General features: G+C 42.9%; 1 protein-coding gene across 3 annotated transcripts in view; it reads right to left on the reverse strand.

Annotated features, from left to right (window-relative positions):
* Positions 1–468: 468 nt before the first annotated feature.
* The window catches only part of LOC134602480 (E3 ubiquitin-protein ligase RNF14-like), a 59,706-nt gene continuing 35,278 nt past the window's right edge, over positions 469–24,896 (reverse strand). Inside the window, exons 7-8 of one of the 3 annotated variants that reach the window (XM_063447403.1) lie at positions 21,523–21,653; positions 469–2,046 (exon numbers count right to left, since the gene is read on the reverse strand). In XM_063447403.1, the coding sequence (XP_063303473.1) occupies positions 2,016–2,046; positions 21,523–21,653 (162 nt within the window). In that variant the 3' untranslated portion in view covers positions 469–2,015. Of the gene's footprint in view, positions 2,047–21,522; positions 21,662–24,896 lie in introns of all 3 variants that reach the window. The other 2 variants (XM_063447401.1, XM_063447402.1) reach the window with 2 other exon arrangements.

Below are 24,896 nucleotides of genomic sequence, written 5' to 3' on the forward strand. Positions count from 1 at the left end.
TAAAGGGTTAAATGTGAAAGGGTTTATAAAATACCCCTTCCTGTCTCATTAGAGATGTTTACACTTTGTCTGATACCAGTAACATTTATTGTATGTGTAGAAGCCCTATAAAGGGTTAAATTTGAAAGGGTTTATAAAATACCCCTTCCTGTCTCACTGGAGATTCTTGGCTGATATCAGCATATCTAATGGCTAGTGTAGGAACTCACCTATTGAGACTTGCCTTGACGTGGCAGGTGAGCTTATATATTCAAATGGCCATTGGAATAAAACTAAAGAGCCTCCATTTTGTTTAAATGTACATGGGGATTTAGGCCAGAGCGAAGGTAACACTCTCTTTTTTTTTTACTAGTACTAAGTAAATTTGGACTATTAGGATCCTTTAACCCTTTAAGGACCAAACTTCTGGAATAAAAGGGAATCATGACATGTCACACATGTCATGTGTCCTTAAGGGGTTAAAGTTAGGGTTATGAAATTATACTCAGAAAATGGTACCAGACAAGGGTGTCCTGTGTCACCCTTACTTTACATTCTTACCATTGAACTGCTAGCTATTATGATTAGAAAAAATAAATTAATACAAGGAATACAATGAGCTGGTCAAGAATTTTAAATATCTTTATTTGCATATGAACTGCTTCTGACCTTGATAAAACCCATGACCTCAGTGTGAGAAGTTTTGAAAACTGTGGAATTATAGGAAAAATATTCTAATTATAAAATGAACTTTAGAAAAACTAAAATCTTAACATCTAATGTACCTGGTAATAAATTACATTCCCTTAAAACACATTACCACTTTGAATGGAACCAAGAATATATTGATTATTTGGGTATCAAACTTTCTTTTAAAATAACAGAAATGATTCAGCATAATTAAGATGCGTTATATACTTTACTACAAAAACAACTGAATATATAGAGTAAAATTTAAATATCCCGGTTGGGCTGCTTGAATATAGTTAACGCATATCCTATTCCTAGGCTTCAATATTTATTCCGCTCACTACCTTTTAGACTAGGTAAAGATACGATTTTCCAATTTCAAAAACTTTTTTCAAATTTTATTTCCCAGAATATCACATGAGATTCTTTAGCATAAATATAATAAAGGTGGCATTGCATTCCCGGGTATAGCTAAATGAAGCCTGTTTAATTACAAATGTAACGCTCTATATCTGGTATACTTTTGACATCCTAAAGGAAATTAAGGAGCAGACATTCTCTCTGACTTTTTGGATATTAAATCTATTACTTCCAATCTTTTTTTTATTCAATCTTGATTTTCCTTAATTGGAATAGAAATCCAAATACCTAATTACTCATATACTATATGCACTTAAGATAGCGCTAAAGTGGAAAACGACTCAATCAACATCGTGGAGTTAATAAATCAATTTGATTATCAATACAAAATGGAATGGAATTTGAGATCACCTCCGGGGAAATATATCACACAACAGGCTTTATGGAAACCTTGGATAGATTATAAAACAAAAGTAAAATACCCTAATTGACACAAGGAAGTATTTAAAGAAACGATGCCCCCGTGGAAGGATTCTAGCTCTCTAAACTGTAGTACATACTTTGTTTATGCCCTTATCGTATGGTTATGTCTTAAATGTTGGAATATATATTGTATTAAGATATATTAATTTATAAGTACAATTAAGGATATATTAATTAATAAATACAATTGTTGTTATTGTGTGTTAATGTATTTTCTTGTTAATGTATAAATAAAAAAAATTGTGAATAAACAGATAAATGAAAATTAAAAAAAACTTAATACACTCATATTTTTACTATATCAAATTAACAAAAAACATGCAAAAAGAAATTGTCATTTTCAGATAAAATAACAGCTGATGCATAAGAACATATTATAGGTCAGAACATTTGAATTTTCGATCCAAGAGGTTGCACAGTGATCCACTGTGTATTCTGAGGATTAAGTCCTTGTGCAAGAAGAAAACAAGCAGTGTAAAGAGTAGCGCTCAGTTTTCCCCATCTCAATTGTCCATAACTACGCGAACATGAAGCCTGCAAAAAAAGTAACAAAAGTATTAAGGCATACCATTCTTGCATCTATTGTAAAGCAGCTCTGTCACCTCCAGTTGACTGTGGATATTATCCTAGGCCTCACACAAAGGGAAATGTTTGCTTGGGGTGCAGTGACTTTGGTATGTAGCAGAAGGTCAGTATGTTTATCTGAAGCTGTCTCCCTGCACATGCCATTAGTTCCTTTCTTTAGCTCCTGGCACTTTGTCCACCAAGAGCAGCGTCAGTGTTGTTCTCTGAGTCTTGTATTTGATGCTGTCAGTGGCTGTCATACTATGGGATAGGGAAACATTGCTGTTTCTCTGAAAACTGCAATGCTTTACATTGCCAAAAAAGGGGGCAAGATCAATGCATCAAAACCAATTTATGTAGGTGTCCCTTTAAAAATATTAATTTCAAACAATTTACTCCATATATGATCCCACTAATCACTCAAAATTGTTACAAATAAGGTGAAGTATATTCATATCTGTAAAGTAACTAACATCCAAATGTATTACTTATCAAGAAATACATTGTATTAAGTAAATCTTAACATAGTTTGGTTTTCAAACAAAAACTTAAAACACAAACTTGGAGAGAAAAGTTATCACTTGAAAATTAACATGTTCCCACAAACACATAAGAAAACATATAAGTGTAGTATGTGAGTAGTAATGTCGCGAACACGAAATTTTCCGTTCGCAAACGGCAAACGCGAACTTCCGCAAATGTTCGCGACTGGGCGAACCTGGCGAACCGCCATAGACTTCAATAGGCAGGTGAATTTTAAAACCCACAGGGACTCTTTCTGGCCACAATCGTGATGGAAAAGTTGTTTCAAGGGGACTAACACCTGGACTGTGGCATGCCGGAGGGGGATCCATGGCAAAACTCCCATGGAAAATTACATAGTTGATGCAGAGTCTGGTTTTAATCCATAAAGGGCATAAATCACCTAACATTCCTAAATTGTTTGGAATAACGTGCTTTAAAACATCAGGTATGATGTTGTATCGATCAGGTAGTGTAAGGGTTACACCCGCTTCACAGTGACAGACCAAACTCCCCGTTTAACGCACCGCAAACAAACGCAAACAGTCCATTTGCACAACTGCAAACTCCCCATTTGCACAAGGTTGGATACCAAGCTAGCCATGTCCCGTTCCTTGTCCTCACTGATGTCATTGAAGGTCTCTTCCTCCACCCAGCCACGTACAACACCAAGGGTCCCCGAAAGGTGACAACAAGCCCCCTGTATTTTTTTTTTTAAATGTACACTACTGTTACACCAGATAATGTATAATAAGCACAGGTTACTGGCTATGGGGGAGGGGGGAGGGGGGGGGGGTAATGCATAATAAACACAGGTTACTGGCTATGGGAGGATAATGTATAATAAACACAGGTTACTGGCTATGGGAGGATAATGTATAATAAACACAGGTTACTGGCTATGGGAGGATAATGTATAATAAACACAGGTTACTGGTTGTGGGGTGATAATGTATAATAAACACAGGTTACTGGCTATGGGGGAGATAATGTATAATAAGCACAGGTTACTGGCTATGGGGGGGGGGTAATGTATATTAAACACAGGTTACTGGCTATGGGAGGATAATGTATAATAAACACAGGTTACTGTCTATGGGAGGATAATGTATAATAAACACAGGTTACTGGCTATGGGGAGGATAATGTATAATAAACACAGGTTACTGGCTATGGGGGGGATAATGTATAATAAACACAGGTTACTGGCTATGGGGGGATAATGTATAATAAACACAGGTTACTGGCTATGGAGGGATAATGTATAATAAACACAGGTTACTGGCTATGGGGGGGATAATGTATAATAATCACAGGTTACTGGCTATGGGAGGATAATGTATAATAAACACAGGTTACAGGCTATGGGGGATTAATGTATAATAAACACAGATTACTGCCTATGGGGGGGATAATGTATAATAAGCACAGGTTACTGGCTATGGGAGGATAATGTATAATAAACACAGGTTACCGGCTATGGGAGGGATAATGTATAATAAACACAGGTTACTGGCTATGGGGGGGATAATGTATAATAAACACAGGTTACTGGCTATGGGGAGGATAATGTATAATAAACACAGGTTACTGGCTATGGGGGGATAATGTATAATAAACACAGGTTACTGGCTATGGGGGGATAATGTATAATAAACACAGGTTACTGGTTGTGGGGGGATAATGTATAATACACACAGGTTACTGGTTGTGGTGGGATAATGTGGTGGGAAAAAGTCTTTAAGGAATCCCCCCTAATATGCTATAAAAGAAACCGAAACCTGAAGGACTTATTGGTACATACGGACCCTATCAAGAGTTATACAACAACAACGACAATCCAGAACCAAGGATCGGTCCGATGCTTGGGGTGTGTGACGTGTGGCCATATGATGCCAGCCCGATCATTCAATCATCCCCATACTAATAAGAAATACCAGATCAAATACACTATTACATGTAAAACCACATTCGTAGTGTATAAATTGTCATGTCCATGTGGTTTAGCATACATAGGGAAGACGGAGACGGCATTGTGCGAACGTATCAGAGGACATCGGTCCAGTATACGATTAGCATATAGAGACTTGACATCTGACAAGCCTGTGGCTAAACACTTCTTGGAATACCAGCACCCATTGATGGCTTTGAAATTCGTAGGGATTGATCAAGTCCCTGTATCTAGGAGAGGAGGTGACCGTGGCAAATTGTTGCTACAAAGGGAAGCCTTTTGGATATATGAATTGGAAACAGTTTCCCCTAAAGGTCTTAACGAGACATTACCCTTGCACTCTTTTCTATAACCTTGCTATATTACATTATTACATTATGCTATGAATCTTTGCTATTTTAAATTAGTATGCAACTAAATGGTAATATTAATTATAATGTTTAATTACTATATTTACCGTATATACTCGAGTATAAGCCGACCCGAATATAAGCCGAGGCCCCTAATGCAGGGTGGGAAATGCAGCAGCTACTGGTAAATTTCTAAATAAAATTAGATCCCCAAATAATTATATTAATTGAATATTTATTTACAGTGTGTGTATATAATGAATGCAGTGTGTGTGTATATGAATGCAGTGTGTGTGTATGAGTGCAGTGTGTGTGTATGAGTGCAGTGTGTGTATGAGTGCGCAGTGTGTGTATGAGTGTGCAGTGTGTGTATGAGTGCAGTGTGTGTATGAGTGCAGTGTGTGTATGAGTGCAGTGTGTGTGTATGAATGCAGTGTGTGTATGAATGCAGTGTGTGTATGAGTGCAGTGTGTGTATTAGTGCAGTGTGTGTGTATAAATGTAGTGTGTGTATGAGTGTGCAGTGTGTGTATGAGTGTGCAGTGTGTATGAGTGCAGTGTGTGTGTATGAATGCAGTGTGTGTATGAGTGCGCAGTGTGTGTATGAGTGCAGTGTGTGTGTATGAATGCAGTGTGTGTGTATGAGTGCAGTGTGTGTATATGAGTGCAGTGTGTGTATGAATGCAGTGTGTGTGTATGAATGCAGTGTGTGTGATGCAGTGTGTGTTTGTGTTGCAGAGTCTTGGTGGGGGGTGGGCATTTTTATTATTTTTTAATATTATTTTAATTTTTTTATAATTTTTTTTATTATTATTATTTTTATTTTATTTTATTATTATTTTTATTTTATTTTATTATTATTATTTTTTTTCGTCCCCCCTCCCTGCTTGATACATGGCAGGTAGGGGGGCTCTCCTTCCCTGGTGGTCCAGTGGCATTGGTAGTTCAGTGGAGGGAGGAGGGGGGCTGGCAGAGAGTTTACTTACCTCTCCTGCAGCTCCTGTCAGCTCCCTTCTCCTCCGCGCCGGTCCGTGCAGCTCTTCTGCCAGCTCACACTGTAAGTCTCACGAGAGCCAAACTATGACCTCGCGGCTCTCGCAAGACTTACACTGGGAGCTGACCGAGGTGGTGAACGGACCGGCGCGGAGGAGGAGAGAGCTGACAGGAGCTGCAGGAGAGGTAAGTAAACTCTCTGCCAGCCCCCTGTCTGTATTAAGGCAATGTAAAGATGTGAAATCTAGGGTAGGCAAGATCTATATTGAACATTTAAACAATTAACCATCTATTGCACCCAGAGTAGACTGTCGGTAAGTATGTATACCTATACAATGGTGAATAGTGAGATTACAAGCATTGGGTCCTCAGACCCAGTTGGGATCAAGCTATTACATCAAAAGTAGATTACCCCAGGTTAAACATACAAATGGGTGGTGAAACCGAGCCTGCATTGTGGGTAGTCGTTTACCAGGCTTCCTGATATGGAGAACACCGTTGCTGCTTATGGGTGTGTGGTCTAAACATGCGGTTGCTAGCAAGAGTGGTAACCTGGGTAAGTATGTCTAAACGGTTTTGTGTTGTCTGCTGGAACTTTATTTTTATAACATAGAAAAATCAAGGCTCAATCGGGTCTGCTGCTCATGAACGGGTCTGAGGGCTCGCTTATACAGTAGATTAAGTACATTTTTAACACATTCATAGCTGTTAGGTACAATTGTCGCATTATGACCTAAGCTGGTCTGGTAGCACTACAGGTACCGAGGGTATACTATGCTAGGTAGTTAAACAGGCTAATGTGGTTAGGATCTGTAGTATTAGAGAGTAAATACGGTACACAAGCCTCTGTCTAACACATGCGATACTCTCACACGGCAGAAACATGCCAAGTTGACCACAGGCTGAGCCAAGAAATACTGTGTGCGCTGTGGTAGGATTAGGGCGCAAAACAAAAGTAAAGCTAGAAAACATACATGAGAGCAATGGTTAATAAACCTAGCTGGTTATCTAAGCATAAATATAACGAGGACATTGGTCTACCACATTGATGCCCACTGGCAGAACCCTCGTTACGCTGCATAGTCTTGTTAAGTCCTGCTCCCCCTTCAGCAAACACAGCAGGAAAGGTCGGTTGCTAAGAAAAATATAGAATATAAGGGTTGCAGCGGCAGTTTTATATTTACGGCTGGCAGATTGAGCAGTCTCGGATTCAGCGTAAACCTGTCACTCCACTCCGATGCTCGGAAACCGGGGGTTATAGTCCAACAGGAACTTGAGGCAAGTTCTTAATTGAATGTTCGATGGGGTGCGGGTGTGTGTCCGCTGTCGCCTCCTGAGCTGACCCCAGGGCACAGGAGTAGTTTCGGTATCATCCGATTCCCATGGTTGGCAGCTGTGATGCAGTCGCTTGGTAATCCTGTAGTCCGCTCAGGCTTGAGGAAAGTTGTAGCTGTGTGCTCCAGTCAGAGAGGAGCCCAGAGGCCCCTGCGGCTCTGCTGATGGTGGCGGTGTTGCGTGGGCCGTGGTGGACCCCGCTCCAGCCCCAGGCCTTTTGGAAGGTCCGCATCTGTGTGCCACAGACTCGGGTATCCAGTGCAGCCGGGTCTTCCCTTTTATGGGCGCTGCGGAGGGCCCCCGATAGTTAAGCGCCGCCAGCGGCGGGTGGTCCTCCGGCGTCGTGGGCGATGCTGCGGGGATATACCCCATTTGGCCTTCGGCCCAGGTAGGCAGGGAGCCTGGGTGGCGTGTGCTCCAGGTCGGAATCTGCCCGAGCGGGGCGCGCTCGGCCCTTTCTCCTTGGCCTCCCACACATACCCTGGCGACTGTAGTCCAATGCGCTGCTCCAGTCTCTCCCAGAAGTGCTGGAAGGCCTCATCTATACGTTGGAGGGAGCGCTCAATCATGTCTTCGCCGGGGTCTGCGTGTGTAGGCGCCATTTGTGTTGTGGCCTGTGTACGAGGCCCGTCTTGCGTCGAGCCCGATTCTTCACACAAAGTGAAAGTGTAGACGAGAACTTGTTGCTTGTCGGTGGGGACCGGGATAACCCCCGCCGGTCCACGGGGGGGGGGGGGGGGGGGGCGGGTATCCCTGCTGGAAAGCTTCTCTCTATGCCGCGGCAGGAGAGCGCCCGTCTCCCCCACCCCGGCCATGCTTGTAGGCCGCAGAGGTCGCTTGGGTGATTTCGGCTCGAGGGACTGCATGTATGGTATCAGTAAGTAGGGCTTGCTTTCCCTCTGCCTCCAGCAGCTGGCATCGAGTCAGTAGTCGCTTGGTGTGAGTTTTAAATCGATAAATGTCGCCGCCAGGAGCAGGAGCTTTGGTATCGTGCGACTGCTCTGCTTCAAGGTCAGGCCCCGCCCCGACGGTAATATTTTTATACCTGTTTCTTAGTCCAGTTTCAGTGTTTAGTACACATATAGTGTACTATAAATTATAGACTAATACAATATATATTGTCACCTTGTCATGTTGGCACTTTAAGAAGCACTACTAGCACTTTATTTAGCACTTTATTTGTCATTAGCACTTATTTACTGCACTGGTCACTTTTTTATATTGTATATTTATTATTAGTCTGCACTGAGATTTCTGACATAATCACCTAATTTAATAGGTTGCACTATTACATTCATATTCTTCTTGAATTCAATCTTTTTCACCCTTTCGATTAATGTCTATCTTTATCAATATTTATTTATATAACATTATGTATGTACAATAGTCCTTATCACTAAGCACTTTATTTAAATACAGGCTCGGCACTCTCGACTTTTATATGACGGGTTACCATGGCGAGATCGCCATGACAACCAATACTGTGTGCAAACAACTTTAGTTCCCGGCACGCAGCAAAGAGTTTTAGCCGGCTTCCCATGATGTTTACAAATGCCCGCACATGCGCACATTGCGCTCGGGCATACAATGAGATTTGGACACACACGGCTTCTGTATAGTAGGCGAAAAAAAATGTTCACACTCTGCACATGCGCACTAAGACCGGCTAGATGCCGTCAGCTAGACACATCACCTGGGGTGAGTTTATTTCCTTATGTTTTGATGCTTATATCCTTAATTATTAATAATTGTTTTATATATTGGGGCACTTTTTATGTGTAATTCATTGATCCTGATGAAAGTCCTGAGAGAGGACTGAAACGTTGATCCTGGAACTATGTTTTAACTCTTGCACAATAAAGAAGATGTTTTAACCGAAGACCGTGAGTGCTACCTTTTCTGTTTGTACATATATATATATATATATATATATATATATATATATTATATCCATAGCAGAAAGGTGACTAGCACTCACGGACTTTGGAGAACATATATTATATGTATATTATATATGTGGCGGAACCAGCCTCACCACTGGGCATTGGAGAAGACTGATTGCCAGCCTCCTGCCATGTGACTATGGCCCCTGGGATGTATTGCCTGCTCTCCTGTACTGCTGAGGTTTACTACGAACTAGGTGGATTTGGCTATGGAGCTTGTCTAGTGCCCTCTGTTAGTAGCAACAGCTATATGCACTACCTGAATAGCAAGACTGGTTCATTTGCATATTCGGGTAGATTTGCATATTGCTAATTCTGCAGGCACGTGAGATATTTTCTGTTAATTGTTGCCTACCCCACCTCTTTAAAAATATGCCATTGTGTTATAATAAGTCACTGTATGTTGCCTGCTATGATTTGACTGTTTGTCATTTTATTGAGTTTTCACAGCAATGGTAATGTAATGACCATATGAGCTAGTCCCAAGGAAATTAAAGTTTTAGACAGTTCTTCTTAACCCTCAACACGTAGTCTTGTCTTGTGATTGGAGGGGACAGCTATACTCATACTGGGGAGTGCTATGCTCTGCATACTCCCTTGAGCCTTACTTACTTAGCTCTTTTAAGAGCTGTTCCTGTTACGCTCTCCTTGGAGGAGAGGTCTTCCCCACACAGTTCTGGATGCTAGAAGTTCATACAGGGTGGAAGGAAGAGGTCTTTCCCACACGGTCCTGGAGGACAGAAGCTGATCCAGGGTGGAAGGAAGACGGCGAGACTCCAGTTAATAAAGTAGCCCAAAAACTTTTATTGTTCTAAGATACACACAAAATACAAGAATAAATAACCATAAACGCGTTTCACCATAAGTGGCTTCTTCAGAATGGGATAAGCTTATCCCATATCTTAGAACAATACAAGTTTTTAGTGTACCAATCCTCTTTTTATTGCACTCTCTATGCACTTTAAACTTTTTTTTTACTAATTCCTGGCATTTTATCGTTCCTGGTTACTTTTACTTCCACTGGCATTTTTACTGTTCCAGTACTCCAAGAAACCCTAGGTGGGGATCATACCACCAACGCTTATCCATTGAGCAGTATCTCTGCTCTATCTTTGTGAGTATTATTTTATCTCCTATTTTACTTTCTTACTCCATCACAATTGAGAGCACTATTGTTGCTTTTTACTTTCTTCTCTTGGAGCTTTGGACTACCAAACAATGTTGACGGACGCACTTCCGCTGAATATCCTATAAGCGGGGATTATACCGCTGTACGCTATCCACACCAGAGCTGGCCATAGCTCTCTTAAATGTGAGTTCTCTACCTTTCTCTACCTATTGCATATTGAACCCTATCACAATTGAGAGCACTATTGTTGCTTTTTATCCTTTTTCCGAGTTTTGGATTACCAGATGGTGCTGACGGAGACCCCTTCCCTACATATCCCATAAGCGGGGATTATACCGCTGTACGCTATTCACACCAGAGCTGGCCATAGCTCTCCCAAATGTGAGTTCTCTACTTATATTATCTACTGCACCTTGAATTTTAGACATACTGCACCATTGGTTGTCTCTACCTCTCTTCTGTTTTCATATACTGATTGGTCAACATCAGACGTACCTACCTCTACCAAGAAACCATACCCTATCAAGTATTCCTGATTATCCACTGGTATCCTAGTGAGATTTTACTGGACTATATTTTTTAGCTTGGCCCAGCCCTACTTTCTCTTTTTGCTGTACATATATTAATATAAAAAGACACTTAGAGTAAAATTCCACACGTGTATATATATATATATATATCTTGTGTATTGTTTATTATATATATATATATATATATTATAAAAATAAATAATTCATTAAAATTAAATAAAATAATGTAAATATAATAAAAAATAAATATATATATATATAATGTTTTTCTAACTGTTTTGATATTAATATATATATTTATATTAAAATACGCTTAGAATGAAATTATACATATGTATATATAAATAAATTAAAATAATACAAAATATACATATTTAATTAGGAACATATTTAATTAGGAATTTGTCTAAAATCTTAAATTTATCTATTAATATCCTTATTTAAAATTTGTATAATTGAACTCTCTGTTGTGTTCGTCTTTTAAAACAAAAGTTGTTAATTAGTTCGGACAACTGTAAGAGGTTTTTTTGTTTTCTAAATTTAAACATCAGTATTCAGGTTTAATTGCCATGTTGGCACTTTGAGGAAACAAAAGTTGGCATGTATTGCGGTTTGGGCACTCGGGTTCAAAAAGGTTCGCCATCACTGCCCTAGATGTTTAATCTCTATATACTTCAATAGACCATGAGGCTGGTATAGAAGCCATCAAGTGGACATTATTAAGAGACATGACATTAGAATATGCAGACAAGACCAGAGATTATGTTTTAGAACTTTAGAAGATTTATTTTGACTGAAAATAATTTTTTATTTGCAGACCAATTTTACAAACAGGTTAAGGGTACAGCGATGGGCTTGAATGTAGCCCCAACATACGCAAACATCTACATGAACCGCTTGGAAGTTACCAGCATATATACATTGGAATTATTCTCTAAGTGCTTATTGTGGAAGCGGTTCATTGATGATGTTTTCGTGTGTTGGGTTGGCACAAGGGCCCAACTAGACAGTTTTTTGATCAATTGAATACCTTGGATTCAAACATCAAATTCACATTCACAACAAGATAGGGACATAATCCCCTTTTTGGACATTCAGGTCACTAGGGTTGGTAACAGACTCGGTAGTAATATTTACTCTAAGCCGACAGATAGGAACAACTTACTTCATTACGAGAGTTTTCATCCCGACCACCTTAAAAAAGGTCTGCCATATAGTCAATTCCTTTGTGTAAAGAGGATAGTCTCCCAGGAGATATACATAAATGCTGGTTTGGACTATATGAGCAGAAAATTCTTGGAGAGAGGATATCCATCCTCATTATTAGAAGATCATAAAGGGAGGATACAGGGCCTCACGAGAGAACAAATCTTATATAATACTAGACAACAGAAGGAGATGGATCGTATACCGTTTATTCTCCCATACACTCCCCTTAGTACAGATGTACAGAAAATAGTACGTAGACACTGGAGCATTTTCCAAAGGGATGTGAATCTACCCATAGAGTTCAGTAATCCTCCTCTCTTCTCTTATCAAAGAGCAAATAATTTAAGAGATGTTTTAGTTAAATCGGATATAGGAAGCTCTAGGAAACAAGTTAGATTTTTTTCTGAACCCAAAAAGGGCACATTCCCATACCTGGGCTGTTCAAGCTGTAATTGTGTCATCAAGGGGGAATGCTTTCTGCACCCACACACAGGTAAAAAATATCAGATTAATAACTATTACACATGTAACTCAGATCATGTAGTGTAAATACTTAAATGCTCATGCGGGCTCATATATGTGGGAGAGACTACCAGACTGGTGAAAGTCTGCATAGCCGAACACAAGAGGAGCATTAGGGTGGCACTACAAACAGGGAATTGTACGGCACCAGTACCCCGGCATTTCAAACAATGTGGGCATAACGTGAATCAACTAAGGTACCAGGTGATCGATGGGGTCCCCCCACTTAGAAGGGGAGGCAATAGGCAGAGACTCCTAATGCAAAGAGAATCCAAATGGATTTGCACTCTTGAGACCCTACACCCAATGGGTCTTAACGAAGATTATGACTTAAACCACTTTTTTATAAAAGTAGGGGTTCTCTGAGTTAGACTTATGTTATTTTGTCCTATAATTTGTGACTAATTGCTTTTGGTCAATACTTTTGGTCACTTTGTCTTTTATACTATCCCTTCTACAGTTTGTATGCCACCGACCACTTCTGGTCCGCTCCACTTGTTCAGTTCAGGGACATGCGACGGATATGACCAATTTCTGGTCCGCTACTTGAAGATTCTTCAAGGTCTTCCCATATTGGAATTAGGGTGCATTTCAATTTCGTGGTGGGTAAGCATTAAGTATTCTCTTTTGATTTCATTATGTCATTTTTATTTTTTGCAGTACATTCATTCATTTTTTAAATAAAGATCCTTGTTTTCATGTTCTAAGATTTGTTTACCCAGTCTGCCATAGCTTTTGTATAATTTACCCAAACTGATCTGCAGTAGTAATTGAGTGTAAACATTTTCTGTCCACCATATTTTCATTTGTATTCTATTTTTTGATATAAAAGCCTAGGTTTTGGATTATTATTATTTTTTTTTTAATTCTTTATTTTTATTGTGCAGGTTATTACATGTTATCAACATACGCCACAACAGCGTGTATGGAGATGTATTGAGGTTTGACAGTGGCATGAGAGAATGCACATTTTTATATAATTAGAACAAGTTAGGCTAAACAGCGGAAACGTCAGCATAAGGTAGGGTGATCCACGTTTAACAGAGCTAGTTCAATTTTGCTAGTGTAGTTGTAGTGTCGTAAAAGCTTTTGCAGGTTGCACTACTCTTATATATGCTGTACTGTAGGAAATAAGCATTTTTTTTTTTAAAAGAAAACACGTAACAATAACAATACTAGGACTTTCCTATACCATAAGGTGGCGTCACTACACATTTCAAATGCGAATGCAAACAGTTGTGTTTTAATCGAGGAGACCTGCGTGGGTTTAAGTTGATCTATACACATTCATGCTTAACGTGTGCTTAATGTGTGCTTAATGTGTGGTCGCTTGATCTCAAACTAGCTTACCATAGAAGTCTACGGGACATCCATACAAGAGTTAGTCAAAACAAGGTAGTGTAGACATAAGCCAGTATCACTTTTTATAAGTGCATCAGACTAAGGTAACTAGTAATAGGTGAATAAAATGGGTTATGCAAACATACAATATAATATAATATACAAGTGAAGCATGCCACCCTTGGTGGCTGTAGTGGCAGGTGCTAGTGTTTTAAGTATTGGGGACAAATGCTGTAGGGGCAGCAGGAAGGTAACACTTTCAGCAGGAATGTCCACCATAGCGTGCAGTTAGGTCAAGAAGGTAGTTACGTTACGTTGTCAAACGCCACAGCAGCGTATGTAAATGTCAGACAGGTTTAACCTTAACGAGAAGGCGTGCTCACATTATTTTTCAGATATAAACACATTCAATTATAACAAGCAGAACATATCTAATGGGGCTTCGCTATGATGATTAAACAAGACGATATCGCCAACCTCAGGGTTTATGTAGTTGGCATATATTCCTCATGGGTGTTTAACATGCCTACATTATACCCTGTGTAAGCCAAGCAGAGTAATAGCTTTAACGGCAGGGTCAAGGTGTGCATGCAAATAGAATTGGGGACCTACGTCTAGGGCGAGTAGGTGCAGCTTATTATAACAATGTTACAGGGTTTTCTAGGCATTTAGGTTAGTAGCATAATACTATTAATTCAAACATGGTGGGCAAGACCCACAGCTCATAACATTTTATGGTTTCTGAAGTCACTCAAGTGATGTGGGACGTAGGCGCGGAAGATGCGTTAGTGATAGACATGCGCTGCCTTATGCCAGATCAGCTCTGGCGAAATAACAGGTGGTGTCGCTGGGCATCAATATCATCTGAGGGATAATGTAGGAAAACTTGGAAAGGTATTGCTGGTGAGTAGGTGGGGGACAGCGACCACCAAGGCAACAAAACAAAGCTTAACCGTCAGCCAATTCCTCTCATACGGTGGGCACTGCCCCTGTAGTAGCAATGGCCCAAGTCCCGTTCAGCGGAGTTCCGCCATCCCCAGGTTGTATCACAGTCCATGGCGTCATTCCAAGGGGTATTCTCAGGTCGTGTGGACTATGGTGCGGAAAATGTGCAGGCTTGAGTACAGTCCCTTTCGGTGATGGGTGGCTTTGTGAGGCGTCCAAGTATCTCAGAGATGTCTGCTGGGGTGGGTTTCATTCAGCGTCCAAAGATGATATAGTCTCTGGGGTGTTGTGTGTATTATGAGGTGACCACAGTGTAGGATTCAGGGGTCGAGCCTCTTGGGATAAACGGGTTGATTTTTGCCGGGTCCCAAGTCTGCGCTGCGGTGGTCGGGTGAAGGAGTCTTTCCTGGGTGAGCGAGGTCTGCGGAATGCCCAGAGTCCGCAGGAGGTCAGGGGCTTCCTGGATGTCGTTAATCAGGTGAGAGACTGTTCCTTGCTGAACACTGAGGGTTCTGGGGTTCCGCCAGCGGTAGCTGATGTCATGCCGTTGGAGCAAAGAGGTGAGCGGTTGGAGCGATCTGCGCCAGGCTAGGGTGCTACCCAACAGGTCAGCAAAGAAGGTCAGTCCCCTGTTTTCGAACTGCATGGGGGTTTTGCCTCAGAGGGCCGTGAGAATCGTTGCTTTCTCTTTCCCATTTTGGAAAGTGATTATAGTGTCCCTTGTAGCTGAAGGTGGCGCTCTAGGGGGTTTAAGGATTCGAAATTGGTCCACAGGGGTGATGGCTTTGGTCTGTCCGTGTGGTAATATGGCCGCTATCATGCGCCGTATAACGTGCGGCAGGTCGGCCTCAGGTATCTCATCTGGGAGCCCTCTGACCTTTAGATTTTGTCTTCTTCTGCTATCCTCTTGGGCTGCATAGCGGCGCTCGTGTATCTGGGTCTGCCTCTGTAAGTCCTGTACCGCTCGTTGCAGGGACGATAGGTCCTGCTGGTGTCCTTGTGATGTTGTCTCTAGTGTGCTGATGCGGCCTGTCAGGCCCTGCAGTTCTCCCCTGAGGGCAGATACATCCGTCAATATATTCTTTTGAAGCTCTGCCAGTAGAGCTTTCATAACCCCCGTGGTTACCAGCTCACCGTCGGCTCCCGTTTTTTTTAGGTTTGGCCTTCTGTGTTATGGCTGGGGCTGTCAGGTAGTCGTCCTCAGCGTCTCCAGAGAGATCATCCGAGAAATCGGAACAGCCGCCGTGGAGGGCCGTCATATTAGGCTCCATTGTGTCCCGTGCTTGCCTCCACATTTCGCCGATCGTCCGCTCAGAGGCTGTCTTGTCCGGACCCGTTTTTTTATTTTTCTTCCCCATGCTCAAGGTGGGTCTCTGCAGGTGTTTGGAGGTCTGTGAATGTTATTGTGTTTAATTTAATCGGCTTTTCCGACGTTTGGCGCTCGGAGCTCTAGGTGCTTGCGACTGCTTTCCTCTGCAGTTCGGCCACGCCCCAGGTTTTGGATTATTTTAACATGTGTATGTTAAATTACCTAATGTGCTGCATTATATCGAAAAAATCAAGCTGCAATAACTTTGCCCCGAATTCTCCAGCCTGCATCCTGCTGTCACTAGGAGGAATCCACATCTTTGCACACATTAATCTCCAGTCTCTCTGTTCTCCAGTGGGAGTTTCTAAAGATAACACTTGGGACACATTACAGAAGATTATATCCATCTGGATTTGGGACTCCCAGCCAAACCCATGGGTGAGATCAGTCCATGACCTTTTTTTTTTTTCCCAACATTGAGTTTTGTTCTGGGATCCCTATTTTTTTACTTTGATGTACATTACCAGGAATTTTTCTTACACAACTCGATACCCTTTTGTACAGTCTGTTGTTTTGCTGGACCATGTGGTTTATTCTGTGCAGAGGATTTTGAAACAGGCATTAATGTTTGTATTTTATATATGTTCATTTAGGAAACATGGGGATGTGATATTTTGCACTTTAGCACTTTTTTGCACTTTATAGTATAGTGGATAAGATATTTTTCATTTATAAACATATGGTGTTCTCTTGTCTTTATATTAGATCGCTTAAATTTGTCCTTAGTGCATTTTTGCTAACACATTTATATTCAGTTATATCTATTCTATTGAGTGCGGTATCATTTGGTATATTTTTTTGAATAATATTATTGAGGGTCTTTGGAGGTGACCCTGATACCTGCACCTATTGTGTTTGAGTGCAAGTACTGCTTGTGTTTTTTTTTAATTTGATTTTGTACCCATTGTGCATTAGGCTTTTGAATTTTTTGCTATGATATAATAAAGATGATTTTACTACTACTTTTGCAAGTGTTAAAGGTGTTTTGTTTCATTGGATTAATATTGTTTTCATGGTGTGTGACAGAGTCTCTCCCTGGCCTGGCAGAGTAACATGGGAAACTCATCAGAGTGCCAAAGCTGTGCTCCATTACAAATAGTCAGTGACCCCTTGTATCCATTGCTATTTTAGCAGATTATTCTCTGTGGCAAACCTAGCCACTTCAGATTATATGGCTGTGACTTTAAAGGTTGTCCAGAAAACTGCTGTAATACTATGTTTAAATGTATTTTGCTTACTATGTTGAAATGTATGACGAAAGCCACTAGCATTCACATGGTCGTTTCACGAACAGCAACTTTACCGGCTGTTCGTGAAACTAACAAAGTACCAAACAAGAGCCCACACACAGAGGGTCGTGTGGCTCTAATTAACGGATTGCAACATTGTTGCAATCGGTAGTTAAGTGCTTTCCTGGGTGGCCGTCGTTCGACTACCGACCACGTGGCGGGGGGCCATCTTGGATCCTTTGTTAGCCCAGCGGTGTTTGGTCATCGAGCGCCTGGAACTAAATGAGGGGCTACCAAAGTCAGAGTGTCCCTCTTTCCCTTCCAGAGTTACCAGCTGATGGTGATGTTGCCTGTTGTCTGCGGCTTGTACTGACATCACCTCGTGTAGTATTCCCAGGGGCTCTTCTGTCTTATTACAGAGCATCTCCTGGGTGGCTGGTTCCGCTTGATAGTGGTGGGCGGCTGCTCTGGGTGCTGGGTTCGGCCGTACTTGGTTCCATGCTTGTCGGCTCCGATTCTGGGTGCACTCTCTCAACATTGCTTGCACGTACGGCACTGGATATTAGCCCTGCCATTACATCTGGATGATGGCGTGTGAGCCACCGGGTTTGGTCGGAATGGGGTCGCTGTGTGTGCAGTAGGGGTAGTTGTATGAGGTGAAGCGGTGGGTCGAGGGTATCCCCGGTTCAGGTTACCGTGATGCCTTCTGGCGTCATAATGTTGGTCAGCTAGTCGTGCCTTTTGTTAGGGTGAGGGTTTTTTGGTCTCTCACCCATTCTTGTGCCTCTGGGGACAGACCATTAAAAAATTGTTCAAGCAGCATCAATTGTCGCAACTCCTCCATAGTGGTCGCTTGACTGGCCTCTATCCACCCCTGGGAGACTTGGTCCAGTTTGTGTGCCCACTCAGCATGGGAGTCTTTCTCGGGTTTGTGCAATCCGCGAAACTTGCGCCGGTATGCCTCCGGGGTAATGGCGTATCGTTCCAGTATCGCCTGTTTTACCCTGGCATAATATTTGCTGTCCTCCCTGGGTACAGCCCGATAGGCTTCTGCTGCCCGACCTGACAGTTTGCCTGCCAGTAAAGGTACCCACACTGCCTGCTCCAAATCATGCAAGTCACATAGCCTCTCAAAGTCTTGTAGATACCCATCAATCTCGTCTTTCTCTTCACAGAACATTTTAAAAGCATGGTATGGGATTTTAGGCTTTACCTGGTTGCTGACCGAAGCAGTAATAGATTCTGCTCTGGAGGGTGAATTCTGCGGTCTGTGTGCCATCACATACTCCTGCACATCCGCCATCAGTACAGTCTGGTAGAGGGTCTCTTCCATGGCTGGTGGGGCTGTAATGTTGCGAGCTCGGTCTCCCTCCGGGAATAAGCACAGCTTTTGATTTGTTGCTGGCTATCTTACCCCTGGCTTCTAGCAGTTCTTTTAACATCTGCCGTTTTAATGTAGTATAATCCGTCTCCATTCACTTCTGTGTTTGGTTCTTTTGTTGCATTCCAATTGCCATTCCCTTTCCTGTTCGGCAGTTTCAATTGCACGAACCACGCTTTTCAGGAGTCAACCAAGGTCTTTATTCACATGCTCCAGTATTTATGCAATTCCCCATGCAAGGGGTGTCCTGAGACACATCACAGGGGTATTACAGGAGTGGACTACATGGGAAACTTAAATTACAGAGCATTTCTCGCACCATGCACTGCTGTACGAGAGGGATACTCCCACTAGAATATCCTGTTAATTGGGTTTTTCCTCCGTACAGCAGAACCGGTTTTTAACATAAAAATATGTAACTTTTGTTATATTCGTGTGATTAATATGAATGACCGTTCGGTATATAGCTGGGGTCGTAGCGCATACTTTGTGCGAGTACCGCTCAGATCCCAGCTTAAATAACCAAACGGCACACGAAAACATATTTTATATTGCATTCACCTAAAAGTACCGAACACCGATTGGGGAACCCAACACTAAAGGACCGGAGCTCCTGAACGGCCTGGAAGTCCAGCGTTGTTCGCGCCATCGAGTAGCCGATTTTAGATCCAGGCGCTCGATGACCAAACACCGCTGGGCTATCAAAGGATCCAAGATGGCCCCCCACCACGTGGTCGGTAGTCGAACGACGGCCACCCAGGAAAGCACTTAACTACCAATTGCAACAATGTTGCAATCCGTTAATTGGAGCCACACGACCCTCTGTGTGTGGGCTCTTTTTCGGTACTTTGGTCGTTTCACGAACATCCGGTAAAGTTGCTGTTCGTGAAACGACCATGTGAATGCTAGCGGCTTTCGGCATACATTTCAACATAGTAAGCAGAATACATTTAAACATAGTATTACAGCAGTTTTCTGGACAACCTTTAAAGTCACAGCCATATAATCTGAAGTGGCTAGGTTTGCCACAGAGAATAATCTGCTAAAATAGCAATGGATACAAGGGGTCACTGACTATTTGTAATGGAGCACAGCTTTGGCACTCTGATGAGTTTCCCATGTTACTCTGCCAGGCCAGGGAGAGACTCTGTCACACACCATGAAAATAGCACTATGTATCTAAACAGCAGATAACAATTATCAAAGTAACAAGTAATAAAAAAAGTCAAGTCGTTTTCACCTATTGCAATGTGTGGGCCTGAAGTTTCAGCTCCAATAGTCCATAAATTAATGTGGCTTTAGATAAGGGTTCGGCAGTCTAGCTCTTTTATGTTGTTTTTGCTTTTGCAAAAAATACAAATAAAAATAAAAAATCCTCACGAAACCTAGCCATGACATACTGTGGTAACTGTGTGTTATTATTTTATATTGTACAGATTAAGTTACAGCACACACATAAAAATACAGTTGTAAATCTTATGAGGCTGCTTAAAATCACCTATCTCCACAAACAAATATGGGGATTCAGTCCCACCACATGGCTATATTGTTTTAAGTCTACCACTACTTCACAGTACCCCAATAGCAGTGGGTCCTACACTATTTCCAAATTGGGAGACAAATTAAATATATTTGTGTCATTGTCGTTGTGCTTTTCTGATATAGCATGCAATACATATACAGGGCTGGACTGGGGATACAAAGCAGCCCTGGACAAAAAAAATCTATGCCAGCCCCGCAGTACAGCGTGGGAAAAAGAGGTGAGTAAAAACACTATTTTTAAACACACACAGACACACACATACACCATGACAGATGACAGACACACGCACACCATGCCAGACACACACACACCATGACAGACACACACCATAACACAGACAGACCATGACACAGACACACACCATGACACAGACAGACAGACACACACACACACACACACACCATGACACAGACACACACACACATCATGACAGACACACACACACACCATGACACAGACAGACACACACACACACACCATGACAGACACACACCATGACACAGACACACACCATGACACAGACACACACCATAACAGACACACACACACCATGACAGACAGACACCCACTCACTCACTCACACTGACAGATAATATAGCTTACCTGTGGGCGACCAGCCTGGTGGCCGCAGGGGGGAACTGGCTGTGCTGGCTCCTGCCTGTTCTGACGGCTGGAGAGGGAGCTGGCTGTGCTGGCTCCTGGCTGTTCTGGCGGCCGCAGGGGGAGCTGGCTGTGCTGGCTCTGCTCCCCAGCATGCAGCTTAATAAGATCGGGGCCCGAATATGACGTCATATTCCGGCCCCGGTCTCATTAAGGAGTGCCCAATGGCGGGGGAGCAGAGTCAGCACAGCCAGCTCCCCCCTGCGGCCGCCAGAAGAGCCAGCTCTCCCCTGCGGCCTTCAGCACAGCCAGCTCCCCCCTGCGGCCGCCAGCACAGCCAGCTGTCTGTCCGGCCCCAGGTGCCTACGGCCCACTGGGAAATTTCCCGGTATCCCAGTGGGCCCGTCCGGCCCTGTACATATACATTTAATGGCCGACCAGCTGACATCTTCAAACAAGGTCACAAATATCTAACTCCTGTCATAAAACCTTGGTGTATCATGGTGTATTACATGGGTTTATTGTACTTTGGATAAAAATAAACACTACACATACCGATTGTAGCAGGGTAATGTTCGATCTTTGAAATGCTTGTATGGGTCATCCATATTCAATCTGCTCATACAGAGCCAGCAGAACGCTTGGTTACACTTACTGCATACCATCTTATTGCAGCCCTCTATTTTCTGTAAAAGTAAACAAGAAGTATAAGGGGGAAAAGAATACATGCAAAAGTAGCACAAAAACAAGTTGTATTCACTAGAAAGTATTGGACAGCCCACACAAATTCTCATGGGTTGGTCAAGCTGGTCCTTTTTACATACAATAAAGTATAAAAAAAAAAAAAAAAAGTATTAAAGATTCTGTCCCTCCTCTGAACTTCCCCCTCCTACTATAAAGAACTTCCGATTCCCCCAGTTTTTGGCTGTCTCTCGGGTAAGGGAGTTTTTAGGTTACTCAGGCTGCCAGGTAGGACAGCACAGGATATTGTTATTATTAAGTGTCAAAATAATTAATATATAATCCCTATTAGAATCCATAGGTCTCAAAATGAACTGACAACATATTTCATGTTGTTGATTTAGTACCAATACCAAGACAGGCATGGAAAGGGAATTTGCCTAAACTTCATTCTAAAGCAAGAATGTCAAACATGCGGCCTGCCTGCCCTCTGGCCGCTTCCAGCTGTGACTGCGACCAGCCGCAAGACAGGAAAAATATTTTCTGATTCTTGATCACCCGGCCTCAAGAGGGCAGTGTGACTGTGTGTCTTCTGAGAAGACCAGAGCAGCCACTCCCTCTTCCCTCCTGATCGCAGTGCCAGAGGAGTGTCTGGCCTGCATGAGCAAATTGTAAGGTAGGAGAAGAGGGGTTTGGGGGTGGGGGGCAGTGCATTAATTCGAGAGGAGCACTGTATTCATTTGAGGGAGGGAGGGCAGTATATTAATTTGAGGGAGGGGCCAGTATATTAATTTGGGGAGGGGGGCAGTATATTAATTTGAGGGAGGGAGGGGGCCAGTGTATTAGAGTGGTGGTTGGGGGGTGCAGTGTGTTAAATTGGGGTGAGCGGGGGGTGAGCAGTGTATTAATTTAAGAGAGGGAAGGGACAGTGTATTAACTTGGGGGAGAGAGGGGCCTATGAATTAAATTGGGGAGGGGTGACAGTGTATTGATAGGAGGGAGGGGGGCAGTGTATTCAATTGGGGAAGTCAGGGGGCCAGTGTATTAAATTGGGAAGGGGGAGGGAGGAGGAGAAACCTCTATGGGGGGGGGGGGGGTGAGGAGAGACCACTAAGGGAGGGAGGGGGGTAAGGAAAGATCACTAAGGGAGGGTTGGGAGGGCGGGTGAGGAGAGACCACTAAGGGAGGGAGAAGGGGTCAGGAGAGACCACTAAAGGAGGGAGGGGGGGTGAGGAGAGACCAGTAAGCGAGGGAGGGGGGGTGGAGGAGAGACCACTAGGGAAGGGTGGGGGGTGGAGGGGAGACCACTAATGGAAAGGGGGGAGGAGAGACCACTAGGGGGGGGCAGAGGAGAGCAGAGACCACTAAAGGCACACACAAACTGGTATCCCTATACACTACATTCCATAAGCACACACTTTAGATCCTCTACACTAACATGTAACACATCCCCTACACACTCCACCCCTGCTGGAGGCCCAGACCTTGCGCTGTGCAAGGAGCCAAAAAAATGGAGCTGCTTCATGTTCCCCCAGAACACTGACTTTTGTGACCACAGTTACAAACAGCCGCCAGAGATCCTGTTCTACACCAGACCAGTGGAGCCAGACTGCAACCAGAGCCCATCATCATCCTTATCTGGTTGTAAGTAGGCAATCTAGTATATTATTCGAGGCACTAATTTCTGATTTACCTCACATTAAAGGGACGCTATAGTCCCCAGAACCACTGCAGCCTAATGTAGTGGTTCTGGTGTCTGTAGCCTGTCACTGCAGGATTTTTAATGTAAACAAACACTGTGTGCAGCACTGGCGTTAGTTCATTTGGCGGAACCAGCCCCGCCACTTGTGCCTGGAGAGGACTGCTTGCCAGCCTCTTGCCCTGCGACTATGGCCCTGGGATGTATTGCCCTTCTAGGAACTGATTCGGGCATGTTGTATTTTATTATGCTGCTACTGGCCCTTTAAGAACATACTGTGGAGTTACTGTGTGGCCACCATTTCATGTATCAGAGGCACATGAGAACAATGGATGAAGCACATGGTGAGAACAATGGATGGCGGCCATTTTAACTCACAAACACTGTTTTGACTTTTCTACACGGTGCCATCTCGTCGGTATTTGTTGCACAAAGACATCGTTCAGTAGTTTTAAACCACAGAACAGGGGACACATTTAACAGTAATTATTTTTTACATAGCCTGTATATGTTCTGCGGAATCTGCATTAAACCGTATCTTCCAAACTACTGAACAGATCTGGGTGAATTTTGGATATGTGGTTCACCTAGATCCCCTGGTCGGAGGATTTTGTGTGGGAGTGTCTGTGTGTATTGTACGGATTGATTGGTTGTATTTTAAAACCCTGTGGGCAGTACTAGGTTTGTGGATTGGGAATAAAAGAGGCTGTATGTGCCAGTACAGTCAGTTCTGTTTGACCTCAAAACAAAGTGTTGTCTCGTTATTGGGCGAATTGGATTGTATGCTGATCGCCAGGAGTGTAAGCTGATTGTATGCTTTTCCTGTTCAGCTGTTTACAGCATTCATATGCTTGAGAGCATTCAAATGCTTCTCCGGTTCGGTGGTTGTGGTGTCTGCTGCAGTGCTTGGAGTCCTCAGGAAGCGCTAGGAGCATCCTTCAAAGGAGGTACCCAGTCGGGGTGCCCGTCGATCTGTTACAATTCATATGGCAGATCATATGGATGGGGCATTGTGATGTCACATAGAGGGGCGCGGCAAATTTTTCTTTTGCCTAGGGCGGCAAAAATCCTTGCACCGGGCCTACTAAAAGACACACGCCTTCACTGATGCATACACTGACATTGTCACACACACTTTCACTGACAAACAGACACGCACACTCACCAACAGACACACTGACACACGCATTAACTGACAGATACACATACACACTCACTGACAGACGCACACTCACTCAGTGTCAGACACACACATACACACTCAGTGTCACAGACACACATTTGCTAACAGACATACACATTGACTGACAGATACACACTCTCACTGACACATACTCTTTGATAGATACACACACTCTTACTAACAGACACAAACTCACTAACAGACATACTAACACTCACCAACAGACACACACACACTCTCACGGACACACTCACTAACAGACACAGACACACACACTCTTACTAACACACACACACTCTCACTATTAGACACACACTAACACTCTCACTAACAGACACACTAACAAACACACACACTAACACACTC

This window comes from Pelobates fuscus, chromosome 3 (genome assembly GCF_036172605.1).
Source record: "Pelobates fuscus isolate aPelFus1 chromosome 3, aPelFus1.pri, whole genome shotgun sequence".
In the NCBI taxonomy this organism is placed as follows: domain Eukaryota; kingdom Metazoa; phylum Chordata; class Amphibia; order Anura; family Pelobatidae; genus Pelobates; species Pelobates fuscus.